The following is a 25,369-nucleotide window of genomic DNA, read 5'->3' on the forward strand; positions in this document are numbered from 1 at the left end:
GATAGGCTCAGAAAGAAGAATCACAGTCTGGGGTGCATTCCAATCATGTGTCTGAGCATAGTGAGCATAGCCTTGAGAATCACACTTGAACTTCATCACTTACTAGAAGTGTGACCCTAAGCAAATCCCTTAATATTCTGAACTAAAGCATTATCTTGTTAGAGAGGTCCTCCTGACCATACTTTATCTAAATGGCCAATCCTTTTTTTTTAAACTTTTTTTTAAGAGAGAGAGAATTTTTTAATATTTTTTTTTTTTTAGTTTTCGGCAGACACAACATCTTTGTTTGTATGTGGTGCTGAGGATCGAACCCGGGCCACACGCATGCCAGGCGAGCGTGCTACTGCTTGAGCCACATCCCCAGCCCTATCTAAATGGCTACTCTGTCTTGTTATTCTTTATAACTGTTTCCTTACTTATATTTTTCCTAACACTATAAAATTTTATAATTGAATATTTATTTATTATCTGTCTTTCCCAATGGACTACAAATTCCACAAAGGGAAGGTTTGCTTTATTCACCACTAGATATGCCTACACTAGTGCCTACCACAGAGGAGACTCAAATAATTATGGAATTATAGGGATAAATAATACTACTGACATCAGAAATGCAATGTGAGATGATACATGTTAAAAACACTTGGTTCAGGGCCTGGTGTATGGTTGGTACTCAACATATGTTAGCCATTATTTTAGTTATATATAGTTCTCAGCAAGTAGTGGCCTTTTTAATTCAACTTAAGAATTACTACTATTTCCATACCACCAAAGCAAACTTTGAGAAAATATACAAAGGCATTGGGAATGACTTGGAAGATAGGATCTACTGAGATTAAGAATTTATTAAACTCACTGGGCATGGTGGTGCATGCCTATAATCCCAGCAAGTTGGGAGGCTGAGGCAAGAGGATAGCAAGTTCAGCAATTCAATGAAGCTCTAAGCAACTTGGAGAGATCCTGTCTCAAAATAAAAGGGCTGGGGATGTGGTTCAGTGGTTAAGTGCCCTTGTTCAATCACTAGTACAAAAAAAAAAAAAAGAATTTATTAAACTTAAACTCTATTACAGCACTTGTCTTAATAAGAGTCATCCCCTGTTCTCTCCACAATCAGCAATTCCTGCTTAATAGCCCTGAAATAACAGCTCCAATGGAAGCACTGAGAAAATGGTAGGTAGGTCTTTGATGAGAGAGATCTGAGAGAGCAAAGCAGGGGTAAGAAAGATTATGCTTGACAGTGACAGTGGCAGCACCCTAGAAATTCATAGGAAAAAGAGCTGGGGATGTGGATGTAGAGAACTGGGCTTATAATCCAGAGGAAGAATGGAGAATTAATCTGTGAAACACCTCACTGATATATCCAATTTCCAGTCACATACACCATCTTACATCCCAAAACATGAAATTTGATTTATTAACCTATCTCTTCCTCTCTACACTTTACCAACAGTCTTTACAATATTCTAAATTCAGTTTTCAGATGCTTCCAATCCTATAATCTTATAATTCCTCCCTAGTAAATTTCTAAGAATCACGATTCTCAACTCTGGCTGCACAACCACCTATAGACCTTTAAAGAACAAAAATGCTGAGCCTCATCCAAGACCTACTAAATGAGAGACCTCCTAAAGTAATACTTCAGTTTATGCATTTTTTAAAAAAGCTTTAAGCCAGAGTTGAAAACCACTATTAAATTTGTCCCTGACCTATAAGCACCAGAATAATAATATTCCATTCAAGGAAAAGCAATCCACCTTAAGGTTAAGAGCTCAAAGTGGAAGTGTCCTGCAAAATCAGCTCTCAATATCAGCAGGGTCACATACCTTAGGCAAGCCTGCTTCCTCACATTTAAACAGGGACTACCAAAAGTATTTACCCTAAAGATTCAACACAAAATTGTATAAAAACTATTGAGCACAATTTCTGTCACATAGTAAGTACTCAATAAGTTGTCTTGCTTGCTCCACCCCTTCTAAAGGCTAAATTTTCCTCCAAGATATTATCTTTAAAATTCTGTAAATTTTATTAATGATAAAAACCTACAAGTCCGACCAAATCCTGTTTCCTTTGCTTTCTCAAGCTAAAAGAAGCAGTAAGTATGCCTCAGCTGGTCTTGCCTCAGATTATGGAAGCAAAATAACTTAGTTGGAGCTTTGATTTGGGCAACAGTGCAAATTAGACCAAACACCTGGTTTTTGCCTACAATTGTTTCACTGCACATTCTGAATTATCTAATGCCAGAAGTCTCAAAAATATGACTCTGGTTTGTGAGAAATTAGATACAAATCCAGCACAGGAAAGCATGACATGCCTGAAACATCATTATTTGATTCCAATTTGCAAATCATTGTGCTAGGAGCTATGGGGAATATAAAAGTGAATGAGAACTAATTGGCCTTTCAATAGATTGCCATTTTATGAATTTAAAAAAATATATTTTAGAAGTTACCATGTGTTAGTCATGACATAAGCCAAAATTGGGATGTTGATAAAAAGGAAAGCTGGTCAGGATGCTCACTTTTCTCTTTCCCTCCAGACCTGAAGTATGAATTTAAATGCACCCCCAGACAATAGCAACACTGCCTCAGTTGACACAAGGGCATCTTAAAACTGTCCCAGCTCTCTACTCAATTCAGATAATATGGGAGGCTCCCTAGTGCTTAACATAAATTATCTCATTTATGACGTCTAACAACGAATCCATAGACCAGTATTAGTATCCCCATTTTACACATTTGGAAAGTGAGACTTAGAGAAGTGGAGTTACATAGCCAGTAAGTAGTGGAGCTGGGTTTCTGACTCAGGTTGTCTGAACATTAAGCCAGAGCTCTTTAACTATCTGCATGGTTCTGAGCCCTGATTGAGGAAGTCACAGAGAGTCCTCTTAAGAGCATAGCCTGATGCCCACATCAAAAGCACACAGTCAAAATGTCAGTAGTTATTCTTGGGCATGGTGGTAGGGAGGGTGTGTGGTGACTGGAAAGGAGGAATAAAATCGGTGGAAGGAGGAACTGGTTGGGATAAACAGTAACATTCCATTTCTTAATGTTGATATAGGATATACAATTTATTGATCTGTATTTGTGAAAACATCAATTTATAAAAATTTATCAAGTAAATAAAAGTGAAAAGTGTAAAATAAGTGTGCTATTCTGTATTTATATTTAATTTCAATAAAATATATTATACAAGGTACAAAGTGCTCATTGCTTCTTTTTTCTTTAGCTCCCTAGTAGTGTTCACACAGGCAGTGTAAGTCTTTATATGCTTTCATGAGATTCAGAAATCTTTACCCTTCATTTAGGTAGATTTGGGTCAATTAATTTCCTCTTTTAACGGAAGCCTCACCAAAGAATTTCACTTAATAGAAGTTAAATGTCTTGTACCCTAGTAGTTAAATGCGTAAGTCTACTCTTAAGGTTCTAGTTACTTCACATTTCATCTGCTCTTCAAGAAAATAGATGTTACAAACATTTTGCTGATTGGACCTCTGATTTGGAGGTGCAAAAATTAGCATAGTTAGCTGTGGCTGTGGCTGTGGCTGAGTGGTGGAACACTTGCCTGGCATGTGCGAGGCACTGGGTTTGATCCTCAGCACCACGTATAAATAAAATAAAGGTCCATCAACAACTAAAACAATTTTTTTAAAAAAAATAGCATAGCTAGAATTAAAACAGTGTTTCTGAAACTTGATTCACATTAAAAAAATTCTGGGAGCATTTTTAAAATACCAATACCTGGACCCCACTCACAGAGACCCTGATTTAACAGACTGGGGTAAAAGCTTATTATAAGCTTATTATGAAATTATTTTAAAAGGTGACTAGGTGATTCTAACATGCAGCCACAATAAGAACCACTGAATGAAGGCCAATGTTGAAAATAGCATTTACACCCAAGATTAATACAAATTTAATTTCTCCTCAAAATATCATTCAAGACAGTAAGATTTATTTTATTGGTACTGGGGATTGAACCCAAGAGTGCTTTACCCTGAGCCACATCCCTGTCTTTTTGTTGTTGTTGTTTTTTGAGACAGAGTCTGACTAAGTTGATGAGGCTGCTTGAACTTGCATCCTCTGCCTCAGCCTCCTGAGTAGCTGGGATTGGTTACAGGCATGTGCCACTGCACCCATAAGTAAGATCTTTAAAAAAGAAAAACAAAATTATTTCTCATAATAATTATTTAAGGATAAAATAGTTGAGCTGTGGTTTCTTACATCTTTTCCTGGAACAAAGGAAAATAAGTTTAATAGCACAAGAGGCTTCCTACCAGTAGAGTCAGATCCCCCTTCAAAGGAAAAAAATATAAATATTTTTCATGGTGAAACTATGTCTGCCACTAACAACACTTTTTCCTGCCTTTTCTAACCACATGTTCTAATGAGCAATCTCTCTACTATGCATCAGAAATGATGCAGAAACAATTTAAACAATGCTGAACTCCTGTGGAACAGTTATTTGCTGTTGACAACTGCCCATTTGAAACCTATAATAAAATTCATCACCCTAGGAACAAATATTCCTTTTTCCCTTTTTATATTTGTGTATGTTGGTTAGAAAAAGTTGTTTCTGCAAGTGATTATGAAAAAAAAGAAATATAAAATACACATGACAGAGCAGAAAGGAAGAGGGTAAATGCAAATTATCAGAACTGGTAGGACATGTTTGCTCTTTGGCCTACATACCAGTCAACCAATTTGTTGTCATTTTTTTTATGTAGGTTTATCTTGTTTGTGTTTATAATCTCGAGAGACAGATTTAATGACTATTATGGGTTGAATGTGAGGGGTCCCCCAAAAAAGTTCATGTTAGGCAATATGAGAACATTTAGAAGTAAAATGGTTAATTCTGAGAGTTATGATCTAAGCAGTGGTTTGTTTTTGTTTCTTGTATTTTTGTTTTGTTTTTTTTTGTGGTGCTGGGGATCATACCTAGGGCCTCACACATTTCAAGCAAGACCTCTACACATCCCCAGTCTAATAATTTGAATAGACTACTGTACTTGGTGGAAACTGTAGGCAGGTGGAGCATGGCTAGAAAAAGTAGGTCACTGCAGGGCATGGCCTTCGCCTATCTCTATCCCTGTCCCTTCCCCTCTCTTTCTTTGCTCTTTCTTGTTGTCATGAGCTCAGTAGCTATCCTCCACCATGATGTTCTGCCTTACCTCAGGCCCAGAGCAATGGAGTTGACTAACCATGGACTGAATCTCTGAAATCATGAACCCAAAATAAACTTCTTTAAGTTGTTCTTGTCAGATATTTTGGTCATAATGACTAAAAGCTGACTAACACAATGACAACACAGTTTTCCCTTCCTAAATGAAGTTTTTCTTTCACTTAATGTTCTGATCATTCCAAACACTATTCCAAAAACTTAAACACATAAGAAAAACAAGCTTTCTTAAAAGACTCCTGAAAGTTAAAGTCCTTTTCTTTATTTGCTTCTTTATTGGGATACTAAGAACTAAACCCAGGGGCATTCTACCACTGAGCTACTCCCAGTCCTTTTTATTTTCTTTTCATTTTGAGACAGGATCTCATTAAGTTGCTGAGACCGACCTTCTTGCAATTCTTCTGCCTCTGCCTCCTAAATCACTAGGATTACATGCTACTTTTCCCAATCCCTTTAATCTCTAATCCATATGGATTGGCTAGTCCACAACAGTCTTTGAATTAGAACTTGCCCTAATGGTGATAATTTTTAAAAATTCTTAAATTCTTTTTAAAAAATATTTAATTGATTTTATTTTTTAAATACATGACAGTGGAATGCATTACAATTCTTATTACACATATAGAGCACAATTTTTCATATCTCTGTATATAAAGTATGTTCACACCAATTCATGTCTTCATACATGTACTTTGGATAATGATGTCTATCACTTTCCACCATCATTGCTAATCCCCTGCCCCTCTCTTCCCCTCCCACCCCTCTGCTCTATCTAGAGTTTGTCTATTCCTCCCATGCTAACCCTCCCTACCCTATTATGGGTCAATCACCTTATATCAGAGAAAACATTCGGCATTTGTTTTTTTGGGATCCCTAACTTCACTAAGCATTATTTTCTCTAACGCCATCCATTAAATCTTTCATCTTGAACTTATTATTAAGTTAAACATTATCTCTCCCCAAAGCCATTCTTCCATTTCACAAAATTGACTCCAATGTGAAAAATCCCATAGAAGGCAATTTCTAAAAGCATATTGTTGTCTTCTGAGACAATGTCCTAACCTTGAAGAGAATGCAAATCTGTAGTTGAAAAATGTAAAAGGGGTCTGGGGTGTAGCTCACTGGTGGAACATGTAAGGCCCTAAGTTCTATCCCCCAAAACAAAACAAATGTAAAAGTATTCTAAACAAACATATATATATATATATATATATATATATATATATATATATATATATACACACACACACACACACACACACACACACACACACCCTGGCCTCATATAGGCTAGGTAGGTAAGCACTCTACCATTGAGCTGCATCTCCAGCCTAAATCAAATAATTCTTTTTTTTTTTTTTTACTTGTAGATGGACACAATACCTTTATTTTATTTGTTTATTTATTTTTTTTATGTGCTGCCAGGGAATGAACCCAAGCATGCTAGGCAACCGCTCTACCAAAAAGCTACAACCCCGGCCTTAAACCAAATAATTCTTACATTTTTTTCCTTTCTTTTTGTCTTTTCCCATTTGATTCTAGAAAGTGGACTTTCTTTTCTTTTTTTTCCTATTTTTTTGTAATAACACAAAAGGCTAATATATCTCTTCCTTTCACTGGACTATTCAATCATAAAAGGTTTTTTGATTGAATAGAAGGAAAATGCATTCCCTACAAAGTTATAATAAACCAAGCAAAGGTATAAAACAGAACATAAAAATAGTATGACACTTATGTGTCCCTCTTCCTTCTAGTCAGGTAGTGTTGGGGGTCAAAAGAATAGGGAAGCTGGGCACGGTGGTGCACACCTGTAATCCCAGCGGCTTGGGAGGCTAAAACAGAAGGATTGCAAGTTCAAAGCCAGCCTCAGCAATGGCGAGGCACTAAGCATCTCTAAATAAAATAAAAATAGGGCTAGGGATGTCGCTCAGTGGTCCAGTGCCCCCGAGTTCAATCTCCGGTACCAAAAAAAAAAAAAAAAAAAAAAAGAACAGGTATATTAGAGAAATAAAGAATAGGAAATAAACTAATACAACATATAATAATATATAGGCTATTTCTGAGGAAGAGATGATAATGCAATAATAATGAATCTGGTTGTTCCTAGCTGAACCTCCATAAGCACAATAATTGGAATACTAGCTTCTCCACAGTATTTTTTTCTTCTACTCTTTTCTTCTTTTAGGCTGGATAGCAGTAGATAAGGTTCTTGAGGTTCCTATTTGTTCCCCCATGCCTTAGGAGACCCAGTGGCTACACCAGAACACCAACCTGCTCTAGTCACTACCTACATTTCTTATCTGGAGCCAACGTAAAATACCTGCAATGAGGGCCATTATCTCCTTGTGACCTCTACCAGTCCACTGTCACCCTGTCCTTCTCTCCAACAACCTTGTGCACAATAGCGTCTAGCCATTTTCTGGCACCATGGAAGCTGAGTGGAATCAGAGAAGGGGTAGGGGCCCCTTGATACTCCTCCTTCTCTTCCAGGAAAGTCTCAGGAGATCTAAGGCAGGCATCCCTCCAGCCAAATTTCCTTCCACTTATCCAGATTTCTTCTTTTCTTTCCATGTTTTGCATGTAATGATCTTCCCCTCTATTTTTCATGGCTTTCCATGAAACTAACTTGTTGACATATAGACTATATATTCTCAAACATAGATTTTTAAAAAATTTTTTAGGCCAAACCTCCACAGATCTTTGCCCAGTGATTTGTACGTTTGGTGAATGAATACAACTAATCAATTTTCACACTTTAATTACCCCAGGACACAGAACAAATCTTCAAATGAGAAAAAGGTATGCTATATTTGTAAGCTTCAATCTGATATATAGCCAACTTGAACCACCCATAAAATAAGGGGGAAAAATTCAGAGTAGTCCAGTTTCCTACAGAGTGTGGCAGTATAAAATAAACTTGCCAGGATTGAAGAGAAAGTTCTTTAGTTACTAACTTAATCTTCTACTCTTCCTCTTTTCATCAGTATTTCTATTTTAAATAGTTATCAAGATCCCACATCTTGAATGCATAAAGAAATTGTGGTACATATACACAATGGAATATTACTCAGCCTTAAAGAAGAATGAAATTATGGCATTTGCAGGTAAATGGAGAATATCATGCTAAGTGAAATAAGCCAATCCCCAAAAAAACCAAAGGCCACATGTTTTCTCTGATAAGCAGATGCTGATCCACAGTGGAAGGGGGGTAGAGAATGAAGGAACTTTGGATGTACAGAGAGGAGTGAGGGGAGGGGTGGGACTGTGGGGATGGGAAGATAAAATGAAACAGACATTATTACCCTATATACATGTATGATTACACTACTGGTGTGACTCTGCACCATGTACAGCCAGAGGAATGAGAAGTTATGCTCCATTTGTGTACAATGGGTCAAAATGCATTCTACTGTCATGTAAAACTAATTAGAACAAATTTTTTAAAAATTTGATCTCACATCACTTCCTTAAAGAAAATTAAATAATGGGGATTTCAAGCAATTGTTCTACAAATCACCCCTTTCCCCCAAAGTGAGTTAAGCCTTCAAATTGGGAAGAAATGCTTCAATCCTGTTTGATATGGGAGTGGAATAATAAGAGAAAAGGGACATGGGAACTACTCTCTGATTAAGCAAAACAGGAGGATCCAATACCTTCAAAGAACTAGTCAATTCATGTAACCACTCTTGCCTCTTGAAGAGGAAAACCTGGGCTGGGGATGTGGCTCAAGCAGTAGCGCGCTCGCCTGGCATGCGTGCAACCCGGGTTCGATCCTCAGCACCATATACAAACAAAGATGTTGTGTCCGCCGAAAACAACTAAGAAATAAATGTTTTTTTAAAAAATTCTCTCTCTCTCTCTCAAAAAAAAAAAAATTTAAAAAGAGGAAAACCTAATAAACCTGACTTAAATGAATGAAAGTTCTGACAATGAAATAAAGCAAAGAATAATCTGTTAATACATATACTTAACTGTTTCTAAGGAAGAAAACATATTAAAACTAGAGTCACCCTTTCCCTGCATGTCCAACTTCATAAAAATATTTTCTATGTAGATTCTCATGCATGGGTCCCTTCAAGACAAAATCAGCAAAAACAGTAAGTCATTTCAAGTCTAGGACTCTAATGCCCATCAAACAAAATGAATTTTGTAGGATACTACATAAGGAGCCTGGCACATATTTCATCAATGATGCTGCCCTCTGGTAATGAGTTCATTAAGAGTTGTCAGCTGAGATGTGATGTCAGCACTGTCCCTGCTTATCACACAACCCTGGGCAAAGAACAGAACCTTTCCACATTTGGCTTGGCATCTGCAAAATGTTAGTAATAGAAGAGTGTTCATGTGAATTCATCAGTTAATGTTTGCAAGATTTAGGGACATGAATACCACTTCAGCTATTGGTGAGTCACAATAAGTGAATTTATGCCATTTCAGACTTTTCATCACCATGAAATGAAGTACAACTGGGTAAGTCGAAATAATTAGTGAAGAAAGTCCTAAAATTGTGCCAGGAAGATGAAGACAGATGAAGAGCAGGCAGAACTATGGTGACATACATGAAAAGCACAGCTTACTTGGAGAGAGAGTGTTTATGAGTGCTACTATGCATAGTAAACAACCCAAAACAGACAGCATTTAGCTTTTATGGTCAAAGTGTCTAGAACTCTGTCACAACTATGTGTTGGCAGAGATAGGGTTCAGTAAAATCATGGGAAAAAAGTCGAATCAGTCAAAACCAATTCAGCCTATATATGTTAATACAACAGCATGTTGTATTAACTATACTTTTTAGCTTATTAAGCAGGATTTATTATATAGCAAGACACAGAACAAATCTTCAGATGAGAAAAAGGTATGCCATGTTTGTAAGCTTCAATCTGATATACAGCCAACTTAAACCACCCATAAAATAAGGGGGGAAAATTCAGAGTAGTCCAGTTTCCTATGGGGTGTGACAGTACAAAATAAACTTGCCATTACAAATCTGCATTAAGCTTCATGGCAAAAAAGCAGCACATCTCCAACTGAGACTTTTACTTAGAAAAATTGGGAAGCAAAGGGATAAAAACGTTAAGCCAGGTATCTAGGTTGAAAGGAGAAGCTGAGGGCAGAGACCAGGGCCTTTCATAAAATTAGTCGTCTCTATTTCTAATCCTCATTAACATAACTGTGACTGGATCTGCATTCTTCTGGCCCAAACCCTCACAGATTTTCTTTCTTTGTCATCCTCACACTCCCTGCTTCTTTCTTTTTTTCCTTCCTTTTGCCCCCCTTTTTTTCCTTCCTTTCTTCCCTCACTTCCCTTTTCTTTTTTCTCTTCCTTCCTTTTTTTGTCCAGAAACTTGTCTTTCCCTGTCTTTTGTCTAGAGATGCATATCTTTAATTGACAATTATATAGCTTATTCATTTTCCCTACCCATTGCTTTTCCTTTCCCTTTCTCCAGGGTATTTCTAGCATCCCTTTAAGGAAGAACAATGTGTATAACGACTGGGCCATTTGATACATGGGAAATTTACTCATATCTCAGGATATACTGAAAATCTCCAGATTAATCTCATCGCCCATGACAATACACAAAAAAAGCCACTTAAAGTCATTCTCTAATATCACCCTGACTCCTTGGGTAATTATGCTGAGGGCTGGATAGGATAAATAAAATGTATAACATCCAATGAAATATGATTAGGTAGTTTAATGTTCTCCTTTTGAGACGATCAGGTTGACTCTCAATTCCAGTGATTACAATCCTATTTGGCTTTACATTATCAACAATCAGGACATGTTTGGCCTCTGTCATGGGGAATAAATGCCCACCGGCAGCACCAATACCAAGCAGTTGCCACAGGGACACTACTGAATTTTTTTTAAAATGTATGCATAAGGGGGAAAACCCACAAAGATAATCATATTCCTTAATAAAAGAGTCTCATCAAGGTTCCAGGATAAGAGTCTCATCAAGGTTCCAGGATGCAATATTTTTTCCTACTTTCTTAGATATGCTTTAAGTGGAGATTACTATGCATATAAATATACTGTATTATTTATATATAAACTCATTCCCAGTCATATTTCCCTCCCAGACTATTTGGCTGGGTATGTTAAATAGGTGAAATAACAGAAACTACATCAGTTAAATTATTTAAGAACACAATTACCCAGAAATGTTTTAACTTGAATAACCAAAGGCTGTATAAAAACATATACCTACGTACATTGGAACCACTAAAAATTTCTGATCCTTCACATTCACAGCAAAGTAATGCTGCTGATTCAATATCTTCCAAATGAGAGTTCTGTAATGCAAACAAGATCATTTGAGAGATCCAGATGAATGGGCTCATAGCATGAGGGGAAAAGCAAGTTGAAATCACTTAGTGAGTGTTAGCTCAGAGGTGAAAAGCTGCAACTCTGATTAGAGATGGCTATTTTAAAGAGAATAAAGCCATCAAGGTGACTAATTAGGTGGTTGGAAAATTGATTAAGGAACGTTTGATTAGCTGAAGCATTTTCTGTGGTTTCCCAATTTGGGCAATGTCTGTCCCCCACACACAAACACACACTCCTGTAAGCATGGTGCTACTAACCCTTCACATTCTAAATTCTTCCCAGACTAGGGACAGATTTGTATCCAGTTATCTTTAATATAACATAGGGCCTGATTAGGGGATTGGACCACTAGTCTTGCCTCTTTAGACCTCTACTTACTTGCCTCTTTATAAGAAGAGCCAAAAGATGTACCCTACTCAAGTATCCTGCCAGATGCCAGAAAACAACTTAAAACCTTTTCTTCCATTCTCCAATCTCTTTTTCAAAATCTGTCTAGGAGATAGATAAGAACAATGAGACAAGGGAGTGAAACAATTAGCTGGTGTAACATAAGAGTATTTTCCCTTTGACTAATAACACAAAACAGAAAAAGCTCCAACCCTGAACATTAGATTTCATTCAAATGTTTGCTGTCTGGGCAACAGCTGCTGGAAACGGAATTATCCTTAGATAAAGCATTGATACATATACTTATGTCACCAAAACATCTCACTACTGTTGGCTAAAACTTAGTCATATGTAATTACCTGATGGCTAGCCTAGTTGACACCTACTTTGACTTTTCGAAACAAGGCTGTGTTTTAACCTGCAGAATACCTGAGAAGATTGAGAGTGCAAATGAACTTCAATGAAAGAAAGTTACTATTTCATTAACTGCCTTGTTCCTGGTTTAATTCCTTCTTACTTTTTTCTGTACTCCGATCCTTTGCCTATTTTTGATTTTCCTCCTCACAGACAAGTCTCACTTTATACCTTTCTCTTCATCTTTTAGAAAATAATCCCCCTGGCTTTTTTTTTTTTAATAAATCAGTCTATAAAATACACAAAGACTTCTAAAAGTCACATTAAGAAAAGCCAAGGATTTGTAGGTGTGGTAGCATACACCTATAACCCCAGGGACACAGGAGGCTAAGGCAGGAGGATTGCAAGTTCAAAGCCAGCCTTAGCAACTTAGTGAGCCCTGAGCAATTTAGCAAGGTCCTGTCTCAAAATTGAAAATTAAAAAAGGGATGGCGATGTAGCTCAGTGGTAAAGCACTCCCGGGTTAAATTCACGTGCCAAAAAAATTAATTTTAATTTTTAAAAAAGTAAGTAAAAAAAGAAAGGAAGTGAGCTAAGGTTAATAAAATATTTGATGGAATCAATAAGGTTGAAATCTCTGGATTTGATCCCCAGCACCAGAAATTTTTTTTACAAAATTTTTTTTAAATAATAAAAATAAGGTAGACATTAGAGTTGTTTTCAATTCTCCCAAACTCTCATACCATGATAATATAGATATTAAGCATATCAAAAGTGATCACAGTACATACAAACTGAAAAGAGAAACTTATAAATTAATTAATCCAGATTACCTTTGTCAAGATCTTACAGTTTTCATTCATGTAAATATTTCTGCATATTTATGCTCTTTCAAAATGACCTTCAAGGAAAAGGTCCTGTAACCATGCCTGCATTTCTAAAGTTATTTTAAGACTTTACCATATACTTATTAAAACAATTCATTAAGATACATTTAAGGGGCTGGGGCTCAGTGGTAGAGCGCTCCCCTAGCACATGCAAGGCCCTGGGTTCGATCCTCAGCACCACATAAAAATAAGTAAATAAAATAAAGAATAAAGGCATTGTATCCAACTACACCTAAAAAATAAAAATAAAAAAATATATAAAAAGATACATTTAAGGATACTGATAGAATTACAATATAACTGGTTCATGGAAAAAGAATTTACCTGCAACCAACATATTTATTGCTAAAGTGAATTATAAGGATCCTAAAGGAAAGCAAAGGACATTTCAAGATCTTTTCCTTGCTTTCTGAACTATCTCATAATTCCAATTTCTAAGTTTTTCCTGAGTGAACTGTCTTGGTCATGACTGTATAGACTTATTTGCAAGAATACAGGGATAAATGAATATTTAAGAACTCAATTACTAAAATTTAGCATGTTATTAAGTCAAATAAGAAAAAACATAAGATTAAATAGGTGCTAAAAGGAATCTATTTAACAGTTAATAGTTATTTCTGGGGGCTGGGGTTATGTCTCAGAGGTAGAGCGCTTGCCTACCATATGTGAGGTACTGGCTTCAATCCTTAGCACCACATAAAAATAAAACAAAGATACTGTGTCTACCTATAATTAAAAAGTAAATATTTTTTAAAAATTAAAAATAGCTAATTCTGATTTTAAAATTTTTTAGTAAGCTAGGAATAAAAGATACTTCCTCAATTCTCTCCCTTGTAGACTTTCAGATATAGTACCTCTCAGGTTGGTAGGGCCTTAACCTCAACCTGGTCTTGCCTTAAATTTATATTGTAGGAAATTCCCCTAATGTTTTTTCTAGCATGAGGATGGTAATATTCCCTGGTTTACATTGTAGCTATCGATTCTCTTTTCTTTCTTTCCTTCTTTTTTAAAAAATGCCCCCTTGGCCACTTCTCAAATTCCATTTAACTTTGTAAAGGACCAAATCAGGTTCATATTGTTGCTTGGGAAGCACCAAGCCTAAATCCTAAAGTAAACTGAGTTTATATCCTGGCTCTGCTACTTACTATGAATGTGCTCTTGAGGGCTGGGGCTGGGGCTCAGAGGTAGAGTGCTGGCTTAGCCTGCGTGAGGCACTGGGTTCGATCCTCAGCACCACACGAAAAAAAAATATTGTGTCCACCTATAACTAAAAAATAAATATTAAAGGAATTGCTAGAAAGAAAAACATCCAACCACAGTAAGAAGTTTCAATCCAGAACAGCTCCTAAATAATAATTATCATAATAAACAATCTTTATATAGAATGTATGGTGCAAGAACTCATGTACTAAGAAGGGTGTTTTGAAAATTTAACTTGGTGGTTACCTAACAATTTGCAAGCAGAAATCTTTAAAACAATCCCACAAGACTCAAAACCTGTTACTACTGTTAAGTTTCTTTCATTGTATTCCTGTCACAAATTATATGATTTTAAGAAACAGAAAATTTATTGACTATTTCTTTTCTCTTTTCCATTAATCTTTCCCTTTCCTCCTTTTGTTTTATACAAAATTCAGAAGGTGTTAGAGTATTTAAGTCTTCCTCCCACCCCTGTCTTTCCACCTCCTAGTTCTCTATAACCCTATTACCAGAAATAATTACTTTGTCAGTTTCTTAGGTACTATCCAGAAATAATCTATGTGTATACAAGCATTACATGTCTATATGTCCTTTCTATAAAATATACAAATGGAAAGAAGTGTGTCTATTTTTCTGTCCTTGCCTTAATTTATCTTCATTTGACTATATTTTATTTATTTAATTTTTTTGTGTGTGTGTGGATTAAGTTGTCAAGACTGGCTTTGAACTTGTGATCCTTCTGCCTCATCCAGGTCACTAAGATTACAGGTATGTGTTACCACTTCTGCCATCATTTTATTATTAAAAATTTTTTTAATTGTAGAAAAATATCAGAAAATGTACAATCTTAACCATTTTAAGTATACAGTAGGTTAAGCATACTCACATTATTAGAGCCAATCTCTATAACTTTTTCATCTCATAAAACTGAAATTCTATCCCCTTCTCTTAAACCTGGCAATAACCATTCACTTTTGTTTTTATAGATTTGTCTACTCAAGATAACTCATATAAATGATTATACAGTATTTGTCTTCTTGAAACTGGCTTATTTCACTTACTATAATGTCTTCAAGGTTCATCCATGATGTAGTACATGTCAGAATTCCATTTATTTATTTATTATTCATTCACTGGAATTGATCACCCAGGGGGACTTTGCCACTGAGCTACATTCCCAATCCTTTTTAAAAATTTTGATACAGGGTCTCATAAGTTGCTGAGTCTCACACAGTTGGGCAGGCTGGCCTCAAACTTGGGATCCTTCTGCCTCAGCTACCCAAATCACCAGGATTACAGGCATGCAACACTGCCTAGCAGAATTCTCTTATTTATTTATTTATAAATTTTGATGGACCTTTATTTTATTTATTTTTACGTGGTGTTAAAGATCAAACCCAGTGCCTCACACATACTAGGCAAGCGTTCTACCATTGTGCCACAACCCCTGCCCGAATTCCCTTATTTTTAAAGGCAGAATTATATTCCATGGTATAGATATGCTATATTTTATTTATCCATTCATCCATATGGACATGTGTTTCACTGTTTTTATTGCCACATAATATTCCATTATACAGATAGTCCACTCTTCAATTAATTGGTCTCGTCTCCTATTAATATATTCAGGTTATTTGTAATTATATTGTTTTCTAGTTTGCTGAAACAAATTACTACAAATTTGGTGGCTTAACATTAATTTATTATTTTGTAATCTAGGGATCAGGAGTTCTCAAATCAGTGTTAGAAGACCTGTGTTCCTTCTGAAGGATCTAGGAAAAAGTTATGAGCTAAACTGTGTATCCCAAATTTCTTATGTTGAAGTCCCAATTCCCTACATCTCAGAATGTCTGTATTTGGAACCAAGGTCTTTAAAGGGGCACTTAAATTAAAATGAAGTTTAATAACCTAATGGGTAGGCCTAATCCAGTATGACTGGGTTCTTAAAAGAGATTAGAACTATAGGGTGCAGTGATGCACACCTGTAATCCCAGTGACTCGGGAGGCTGAGGTAGAAGGATTACAAATTTGAGGCCAGCCTCAGCAATTTACCAAGACCCTATCTCAAAAAGGGTTAGGGATACAGCTCAGTGGGAAAGCACCTACCTATGGGTTCTATCCCAGTATCCCCAACCAAAAAAAAAAATGTGAAGAAGAGATTAAGACAAACACATAGGAAAGCACTGGATAGGGAGAAGATAGGGAGAAAACAGCCATCTATAAGCCAAGGAGAGTGGCCTGGGGGTTGGGGGAAATCAACCCTACCACCACTTTGATGGCATTCTTTAGCCTCCAAAACCATGAGGAAATAAATTTCTGCTGTTTAAGATACCAGTCTATGTAACTTGTTATGGCAGTCCTAACAATTAATATAGGGAGAATCTATTTTCTTGCCTTTTCCAGCAACTAGAGGCTGTCCACATTCTTTGACTTGTGGCTCCTTTGCCCCATCTTCATACTCAGCAAAGGTAGAGTAACTTCTAATATTACATCAATCTAACCTCCTCTTCTGTTATCCTCCTTTACTTCTAACAACCCTTGTGATAGGTTATATTACTTCCTACCCTTATAATCCAGGAGGATCATCTCCCTATTTTTAAAGCTATATGATTAACAACCTTAATTCCATCTGCAGCTTTAATTTCTCCTATATCATGTAATATAAAACATTCACAGGTTCACAGACAATTAGGATGAGACTCTCTTTTGGGGGGGGGGCCATTCCGCCTACTAGGGTAATCTTCTCTGAAGGTTTTTCTGAGGAAAACAATTTTTTAAACAATTGGTTTTTAGAACCAATTTTCATACCATTACATTAGGAAGCACAAATTAATTAAGTGCAATGTAATGGGAAACATTATAGCTATATATTTTATATATGAAGAGAAGGCTAAAAGTTTAGAAGGAGCAGCAGCATGTTTGAAATTGCTGTTTGTGAAGAGTGATGGTGATTTGGATTTGAACCAATTATAGTATATTTACATAGGCCTCTTTATGATTAATGGTACAGACCTACCAGATAATTGTCTAGTATGAAAAATAAAATGTGTTTATTGAAGAACAGAAATAATTAGGCTGAATCAATTAAAAAATTTAAACCAGGAAAAAACTGGGTGGTACCTCTTCTAGATACCCACAGTTGTATCTTTCTCCCTCTCTCTCTCTCTCTCTCTCAGGTATAGATGGACACAATACCTTTATTTAATTTTTATGTGGTGCTGAGGATCGAACCCAGTGCCTGCCTTCCACATGTGAGGCGAGTGTTCTACCACTGAGCTACAGCCCCAGCCCTAGTTGCTATATCTCTAGGGCCTGGCACATAGTAGGCATTCCACAGATGTTCAATCAATAAGTGACTTAGTCTTAGTCATTGCAATTCTTCCTTGTTGCCAATAACATTAATTGAAGATGAGTTATAATTTTTGTATATAGGTATGATTAAGAGACTAACAATCTGGGCTGGGGATGTGGCTCAGCAGTAAAGTACTTGCCTGACATGCATGAAGTCCTGGGTTCAAATCCCCATGCCAAAAAAAAAAAAAGACTAACAATTCTCATTCTCCTAAACACATGATTTTCGTCTTTTTATTAGTTATAGTAGCAACTGCTCCTACTAGAAGAGCCAGTTTGTTACATGAAATACTGCCTTCCTTGGACTCCAAATCAACATGGAGGCTTTAAGCCAAAAGAGCATCTTCATTTCTCAGAGCTACTTAGCAGGTTGGACTGTTAGTGGTTGAGGCAGTCAGGGTACCCATGCCAGAGTACTCTCTGCCTTTCGCCTGCAGTATGTCCATTTCATTTGCAAAGGTAATGCTATCTACCACTTTACATGTAACAGAGCTGTATCATGGTAACTGCACTTGTTGTTCCCTTCAGAAGGAACACATCTTTCAATTAGAATCTTATCCATTCTTCAAACCATCTCTCAAATCCCAGAATTTCATGAAGCTTCAAAATGATGATTTTAGCCTGACTGAAGTGGGAGCTTCCCTCTGAGCCTTGACTGCAAGGAAGAGGCTAGCAAACTATAACCTATAGGCCAAAATCATCTAGCAATTATCTTTAGGGTGTTTTTAATATAGCCAGCAAGCTAAGAATGGTTTTCAAATTTATAAAGGACTATTATTTTTTAAAAAGGGCAAATAAGGGGGCTTGGGGTGTGGCTCAAGTGGTAGTGCGTTCACCTGGCATGCGTGAGGCACTGGATTCGATCCTCAGCGCCACATAAAAAATAAAATAAAATAAAGATATTGTGTCCACCTAAAAAAAAAAGCTAAAAAATAAATATTTTTTAAGAAGGGCAAAGAAGAATGAATATTCAACAGAGACTGTATGTGGTCACAAAGCCTAAAATATTGCACCATCTGGCTTTTAACAGAAAAAGTTTGTTGACCCTGGCTTGTAGCACATAATTTAGCCTAATGATAAATTGCCTAGAACTGTTCTGTAATCTATGCATGAACTTGTTTCCCTGTGGCAGATCCTCTTTGTTGTTTACCAAGTAGTCATCTGTTTTAGTCAGCTTTTTCACTGCTGTGACTAAAGGACCTGACCAGCACAAGTGTAAGGGAGGTGTCAGAGATCTTAGTCCAGAGAAGGCCAGCTCCATTCCTGGGGCTTGAGGTGGGGCAGAACATCATGGTGGAGTGTATGGCAGAAGGAAGCAGCTCACATCATAGTCATCAAGAAGCAGAGAGACTCCAGCTCCAGATACAAAATATACCCCACAGCCACACCCCCAATTAACCACTTCCTCCAGCCACATCTCACCTGCCTTTAGTTTCCACTCAGTTGATCCCATCAGTGATCCATTCACTGATTGGGTTAAGAAACTCACAATCCAATCACTTCTCCTCTGAACCTTCTTACATTGTCTCGCTCGTGAACTTTTGGGGGACACCTCACATCCAAACCATAACAACATCTCTTACTTTTCTCATCTACCAGTTCCACCACTCTGACAGACAATGCCAGATACCTGCCTTTTCAGCCTCTGTGGAACCCAATGCCTAATCATATATCCTAATTAAGGACACAAAACTTGAGAGTAAGTTTGCCATGGGCTTGTGGGAAATGCTTTCCACATTGATTAAGGAGACCTGAGGGAAGAAATTGATATTTCCATGCCTTTGGAAGTAGCTGTGCACAGATAATGATGTCTAGAGCTATGGTAACCATTTTGTGACCTCAAAAGGAGAGGCCCAAGGACAAAAGGCAAAATGCAAAAGATGGTAGAGTAGAAAAGATGGAAAGAACCTAGAACCCTGAAAACAGCATAACCACTGCATCAACTCAGAAGCTACTTTGCCTCCAGGCTTCTGATGTTAAAAATGTCAGTTTACCCCCACTTTTTAAATTAAATTAAATTAAATAGGGTATTCTAAATCTTTCAACAGAAAGAATCCTAACTCCGTAAGCAGATCTTGCACACTTGGAGAATAGGGCACCCATATTCTCTGCCTGATTTCTGTAGCTTATACACTGCTGTGCCTGCTGGAATCCAATCATTTTGTGAGTAATGACTTTGAAAAACTTATCACCCATAGAGTTTGAAAAGATTCCCAAGTATACAAAAGCAATTGGAGGCCAATTTCTCTGAAAATAATTTTGTTGGATAACTACCACAAGCAGTCCACTTATTATCTCCTTTAATCCTAAAACAATCCAGTGAGCTTATACACTCTAAGAGGCAGAGCAAAGATTTTTTTTATCTTATGTAAAACATTCATACTCTTCCACTATCCTTCCCTTCCACTTCTAAGTCTTATTGCATGCAATTAACAGTGGTAATAAAACATTTTACTTCTTATTTTTTGAATGTTCACATATGATAGTAGCTCAGATTCCAACAAATGCCATAATACTTTTAGTAGCAAATTCATAACCTCATACAAAGATCTGAACATTTTTTTTAAATCCCACCAAACCTTGTTATCTTGTTGAGGTTGTTTTGGTTTTTATACTTTTTCCCTCAACTTTTTCTGCTATTACTATCTGCCCAAAATTAAAGTCTTCTAAGCAGTTTTTCTTAAAGTGTGATTCCCAGACTACCACCAGCAGCATCTGAGAATTCATTAGAAATGCAAAATCTTGCCCCCAATACTATAAAATAAAAAAATCTGGAGGTAGGGCCCAGAAATGTGTTTTTAACAAGACTTCTACGTGATTGAGATATGCATTAAAGTTTCAGAACCACTGGCATAAAGTATGCCTGCAGGTAACATTTTAATCACTGCATTAAAACCAGAACGATACAATCAGATCATTCCTATGAAAACAATTAAGCAGTAGGACTCTAAATTCTAGTGATTTCTCCAGGCACAGAAGAAATAGTTTTTCTACAACCAAATTTGAAGTAAGAGATAAATGTATTCTCTATGGTACATACTTCACTCAGATAGAGAAACAGAGTTAAAATTCTAAAATCATAAGTCTATAATTTGGGCTGGGGATGTGGCTCAAGCGGTAGCGCGCTCGCCTGGCATGCGTGCGGCCCGGGTTCGATCCTCAGCACCACATACAAACAAAGATGTTGTGTCCGCCGGAAAAAAACTAAAAAATAAATATTAAAAAATTAAAAAAAAATAAGTCTATAATTTAAAAAGTGTGAAGTAATTCCTGCAACTAAAGATTGATACAGCACCACAAAGATCACTGCTGCTGTCCTGAGAGATAACCATATTTATTATTTTAACATCCAAGCTTAGAGGGAAGAAAAAGAAACACTCTTTAAACTTAACCTGGAAAATTAGGGAGCCCCAGTTGGAAAGCTTTACACTCCAATTTCAATTTAATCTATAAAGCAATGAAAGATCAGGAATAGGGAACACTTGAGATTCAAACTCTCCCTGTGGATAACTTACTATCAAAATTAAAATACACAGCATCATTTGTCAGACATCTAAGTAAGGATTCCAACAAATGCCATAATACTTTCAGTAGCAAATTCATACCCTCATACAAAGATCTGAACTTTTTTTTTTTAAATCCCACCAAACCTTGTTATCTTGTTGAGGTTGTTTTGGTTTTTATACTTTTTCCTCAAATTTAAGTAAGGAAGAACCATAGATACCAAGTAGAAATAAGGATAACTCTAAAAAATTATTCTTGGAAGAGGAATAGGACTTTGTGGGCCTTAATTTCTACTAGATATTTCACTAAATTCAATATATATTTTTTAACTTAGGGTAAACAGAAACAGTTGAACATGGAGATAAAACAGTAAAGAGGTCTGGAACAAAGTCTATTTGTGATTGATTAAAAATTAGTACTCTCATAACAACAACAAAGAGTAAAGGACAACAAATTTACAAAGATCAAAAATAAGGGAGCTGGGCTGGGGATGTGGCTCAAGTGGTAGCGTGCTCGTCTGGCATGCCCACTGCGCTGGGTCCGATCCTCAGCACCACATACAAATAAAGATGTATCCGCCGAAAACTAAAAAATAAATATTAAAAAAATTCTCTCTCTCTCTAAAAAAAATAATAATAATAAAATAAAATAAGGGAGTAAAGGAAACTGCTGAAAAATGTTGAGACCAGTACAGAAAAATAGAAACAAGCAGTTTCCAATTTATACAAAATTATTCAGAAATTTATGTGTATTCTCACAGAAACATTCTTAAATTACACTTAGGTTTCTAAATGTGCAATTCATAGCAAAACCACCAAAAGGAAAGTGTATGTCTCCAGTGAGATGCAAAAGCAGCCATTCATGTAAACAGGTTATTTAATTTATGTAGGCGAGCACTGCCTACATTTTTGAACACCTCTACAGTGTGACTCACACTAAGTATTATGGCAAATTGTGAAGAATAATCATCCACAAAAGCAAAATAATGTATTTGTAAAGACAGGGAAAAGCAAATAACCCAGTGGTAGGTGTTTAATCCTGACTGAAAGTCCACAAAGAGAAAACTATGGCAGCAACATCTCAGAACTTCTAGTCACAGAATCTCAAGATATGAAAGAAAAACTTCAGGCTTATGTCTTTAGTTGAGGCTCACAAATAAAATATTATCCATTCAGAGGCTGATTTGTCTCTATTTAGGCAAACCAAATGTTCTTTTCTATTCCGTTTTTATTAGACCTCTGTTATTAACAAGTTAGCTGCTTATTTTTCTCCTGTTCTATGTAGAAGTTTTTTTTTTTTAATTTGTTCTGTCAACTTCATGAGATGAAAGCAGACTAACAAAAGGAAGTACTACAAACTTGACTCCAAGTGTGCTAAAAGCATATAACTCTTGTTGGCTCCATTTGTTAAACCATCCTATGTACTATCTTTATGGTCTTTATAACCTTAGAACTCCAGTTCTTTATTTTCCAGACCAATATATGAGAACCACCTAAGTTTAAAAATAACCATCAACTTTCCCCAACTCCTACCACATAAATGCCTTGAAAAAAATTTTTGTGTAGTTTGACTTAGAACCTGGGCTATGGAAGTGAATCAGGTTTTAGAGATGTTAATGTGTATACTATGTAATATGATCACTGTACACTTCTGTAGTGTGTGCAAAGAGGTGAAGTTCTATTATTTCTTTGGGGAATGGTAGTTTAACAGCAAAGAGAAAGCCGTTTTAGAGAAACCAGGGGACTTAAGAAAGCAAAAGGAATTTTTAGACAAGGAGATACTGAGTAAGAAAGCAGAGAAAAGTCTCCCTTGGACATTTGTCTGGGGCTATGTGCCAAGAAAGAAAGATAAGCGCAGAAAGAGCATTGTTACTGAGATAGAATCCTGAGACACTATCAAGTCAGGTTTCAGACAACTGTGAAAAGAATAGTTTTTACTTAGGACCTAGTATTAGACCTATTTCTCTGCAAGTAAAAAACTTGCTCTTTTTTGAATAAATAAGAGAATTGAAAGATTTAGTTTTAATACTAAAGGAGGAATCTATTTTGATTAGCAAGGAAGGTAGATCTACCTAAAATTAAGGCGAAATAGGCAGAACTGGAAGTGAATGATTAGTTTGCATTTGTAATTAATTTCCTATGTAGCTTTCTGACCACAAGATCTCCTCACACGGTAGTAAGGTCATTTCTAAATTCTAGTTGATTAATCAGACTACAGTAAGAGAAGTTGCCTAGAAGGAGCTAGTATAAAGTTATAAAAACCTCAGGTATACTTTTTCAAGAGGATTCAGTCTCTAGTCTTTGGAGAAATAGTAACACCAACCATCAAATCACCTGAACACCCCTCTGAAGCTCTCCTTCCCTGATCCAAATCCTTTACTTATACTAAAAAGTTATATTTTGGGAGTATCATGTGATTCTTGAGTACATAAAACTGTTTAAGGTGCCAGAAGCACAGATTCTGATTCTGCCCTAGTTTGCCATTTTCTCCTCAGTTACCCACATTTCAAAGGCTGGCATCATAGCAAGGTTACCAAACTCCTTGGAAGATGTCCTCATGCAGGTGGGAGATAAGATAATCACATAAAATTTATTCCCCATCAGAGAATTCTGAGAAGAGTCTCTATCAAATGGTGGTCTTGGGTCAGTGGAATCCTCCTACCTTCTCTTAATGGGAAGGAAAGCAGTTTTCAGCTCTTCTCATCCAGAATCTTAGAAAATGACTTGGAAAAAATGGGACTTTATGAAGACATAGAGCCCAGAGCTGACTACACATGGAACAATGTCAGGAAATGAGCAAAGGGATGAGAGTAGAGGTGTCTTCAAAGATTCTAGCCATAAAATAGCAGTGCCCCAGGGCTAGAGAACAGAGAAGCAACAGGGTAGAGAGAGGAATAGTCCATAAAAGAAAGGGCATTTCTTTATGTTTAGTTTCTGCTTTAGGAAAAGTATTTTGAAGATGAATTCAGAAATTGCTTCAAGGGCCAAAAATTCCAGAGGGGGATGAAAAATAAAAATAGCAAGGGGTCTTATCTTCTAAAGTACAATTGGAAGATGATCATGAAAGTCATTGTGGTGAAAAACTCCCCAAAACTTAGCACCAAACAATGCTCCAGGCGAGCACTCTACTCCTGAGCCACAACCCTAGCCCCAGTAGAGTGTATCTTGACATATTATACATATATGGAGTATAACATAATTCTAACTAGAAACACATTCTTGTGGTTGTACATGATATGGATTTTCACTGGCCATGTATTCATATATGAACATAGGAAAGTTATGTCTGATTCATTCTACTGTCTTTCCTATTCCAATCTCCCCTCCCTTTCCTTCATTCCCCTCTGGCTAATCCAATGAACTTCTATTCGTCCCTCTCCCCCACTTATTGTGTGTCATTATCCACATATTAGAAGAGAACATTAGGCCTTTGGTTTTTTGGGATTGGCTTATTTCACATGATAGTCTCCAATACTATCCATTTATCAGCAAACCCCGTAATTTCATTCTTATTTATGGCTGAGTAATATTCCACTGTGTGTGTGTGTGTGTGTGTGTGTGTGTGTGTGTGTGTGTATATATATATATATATATATATATATATATATATATATATATAAACACATTTTCTTTATTCATTCATCTGTTAAAGGGCACCTATATTGGTTCCATAGCTTAGCTATTGTGAATTGAACTTCTATAAACATTGATGTGGCTGCGTTACTGTAGTATGCTGATTTTAAGTCCTTTGGATATATACTGAGGAATGGGATAACTGGGTCAAATGGTAGTTTCATTCCAAGTTTTCTGAGGAATCTCCATACTGCTTTGCACCAATTTGCAGTCCTACCAGCAATGTATTAGTGAATCTTTTCCCCACAGTCTCACCAACATTTATTGTTACTTGTAATCTTGATAATTGCCATTTTGACTGAAGTGAGATGGAAACTTAGTGTAGTTTTAATCTGCATTTCTCTAATTGCTAAAAAAGTTGAATAGGGGCTGGGGTCATGGCTCTGTGGTACCATGTTCACCTAGCGCATGTAAGGCACTGGGTTCCATCCTCAGCACCACATAAAAGTGAAATAAAGATACTGTGTCCACCTCAACTAAAAAAAATAAATACTTTTTAAAAAGTTGAACATTTTTTCATATATTTGCTGACCAGTTGTATTTCTTCT

At 36.4% G+C, this 25,369-nt stretch overlaps 1 protein-coding gene across 4 annotated transcripts in view; it reads right to left on the reverse strand.

Moving 5' to 3' along the window:
- Positions 1-25,369, reverse strand: part of Ssh2 (slingshot protein phosphatase 2) — a 262,197-nt gene that overhangs the window by 177,920 nt on the left and 58,908 nt on the right. For 2 of the 4 annotated variants that reach the window (XM_046446876.2, XM_046446875.2), the window contains exon 2: positions 11,392-11,472. The exons of the other annotated variants lie outside the window; for them this stretch is intronic. In XM_046446876.2, coding sequence (XP_046302832.1) covers positions 11,392-11,472 — 81 coding nt within the window. The remainder of the gene's footprint in view (positions 1-11,391; positions 11,473-25,369) is intronic. 4 annotated transcript variants of the gene reach the window in all.

The sequence above is a fragment of the Marmota monax genome, unplaced genomic scaffold (assembly GCF_021218885.2).
Source record: "Marmota monax isolate L192 unplaced genomic scaffold, Marmota_monax_Labrador192_F-V1.1 WCK01_AAM20220418_F8-fsc00138, whole genome shotgun sequence".
NCBI lineage: Eukaryota > Metazoa > Chordata > Mammalia > Rodentia > Sciuridae > Marmota > Marmota monax.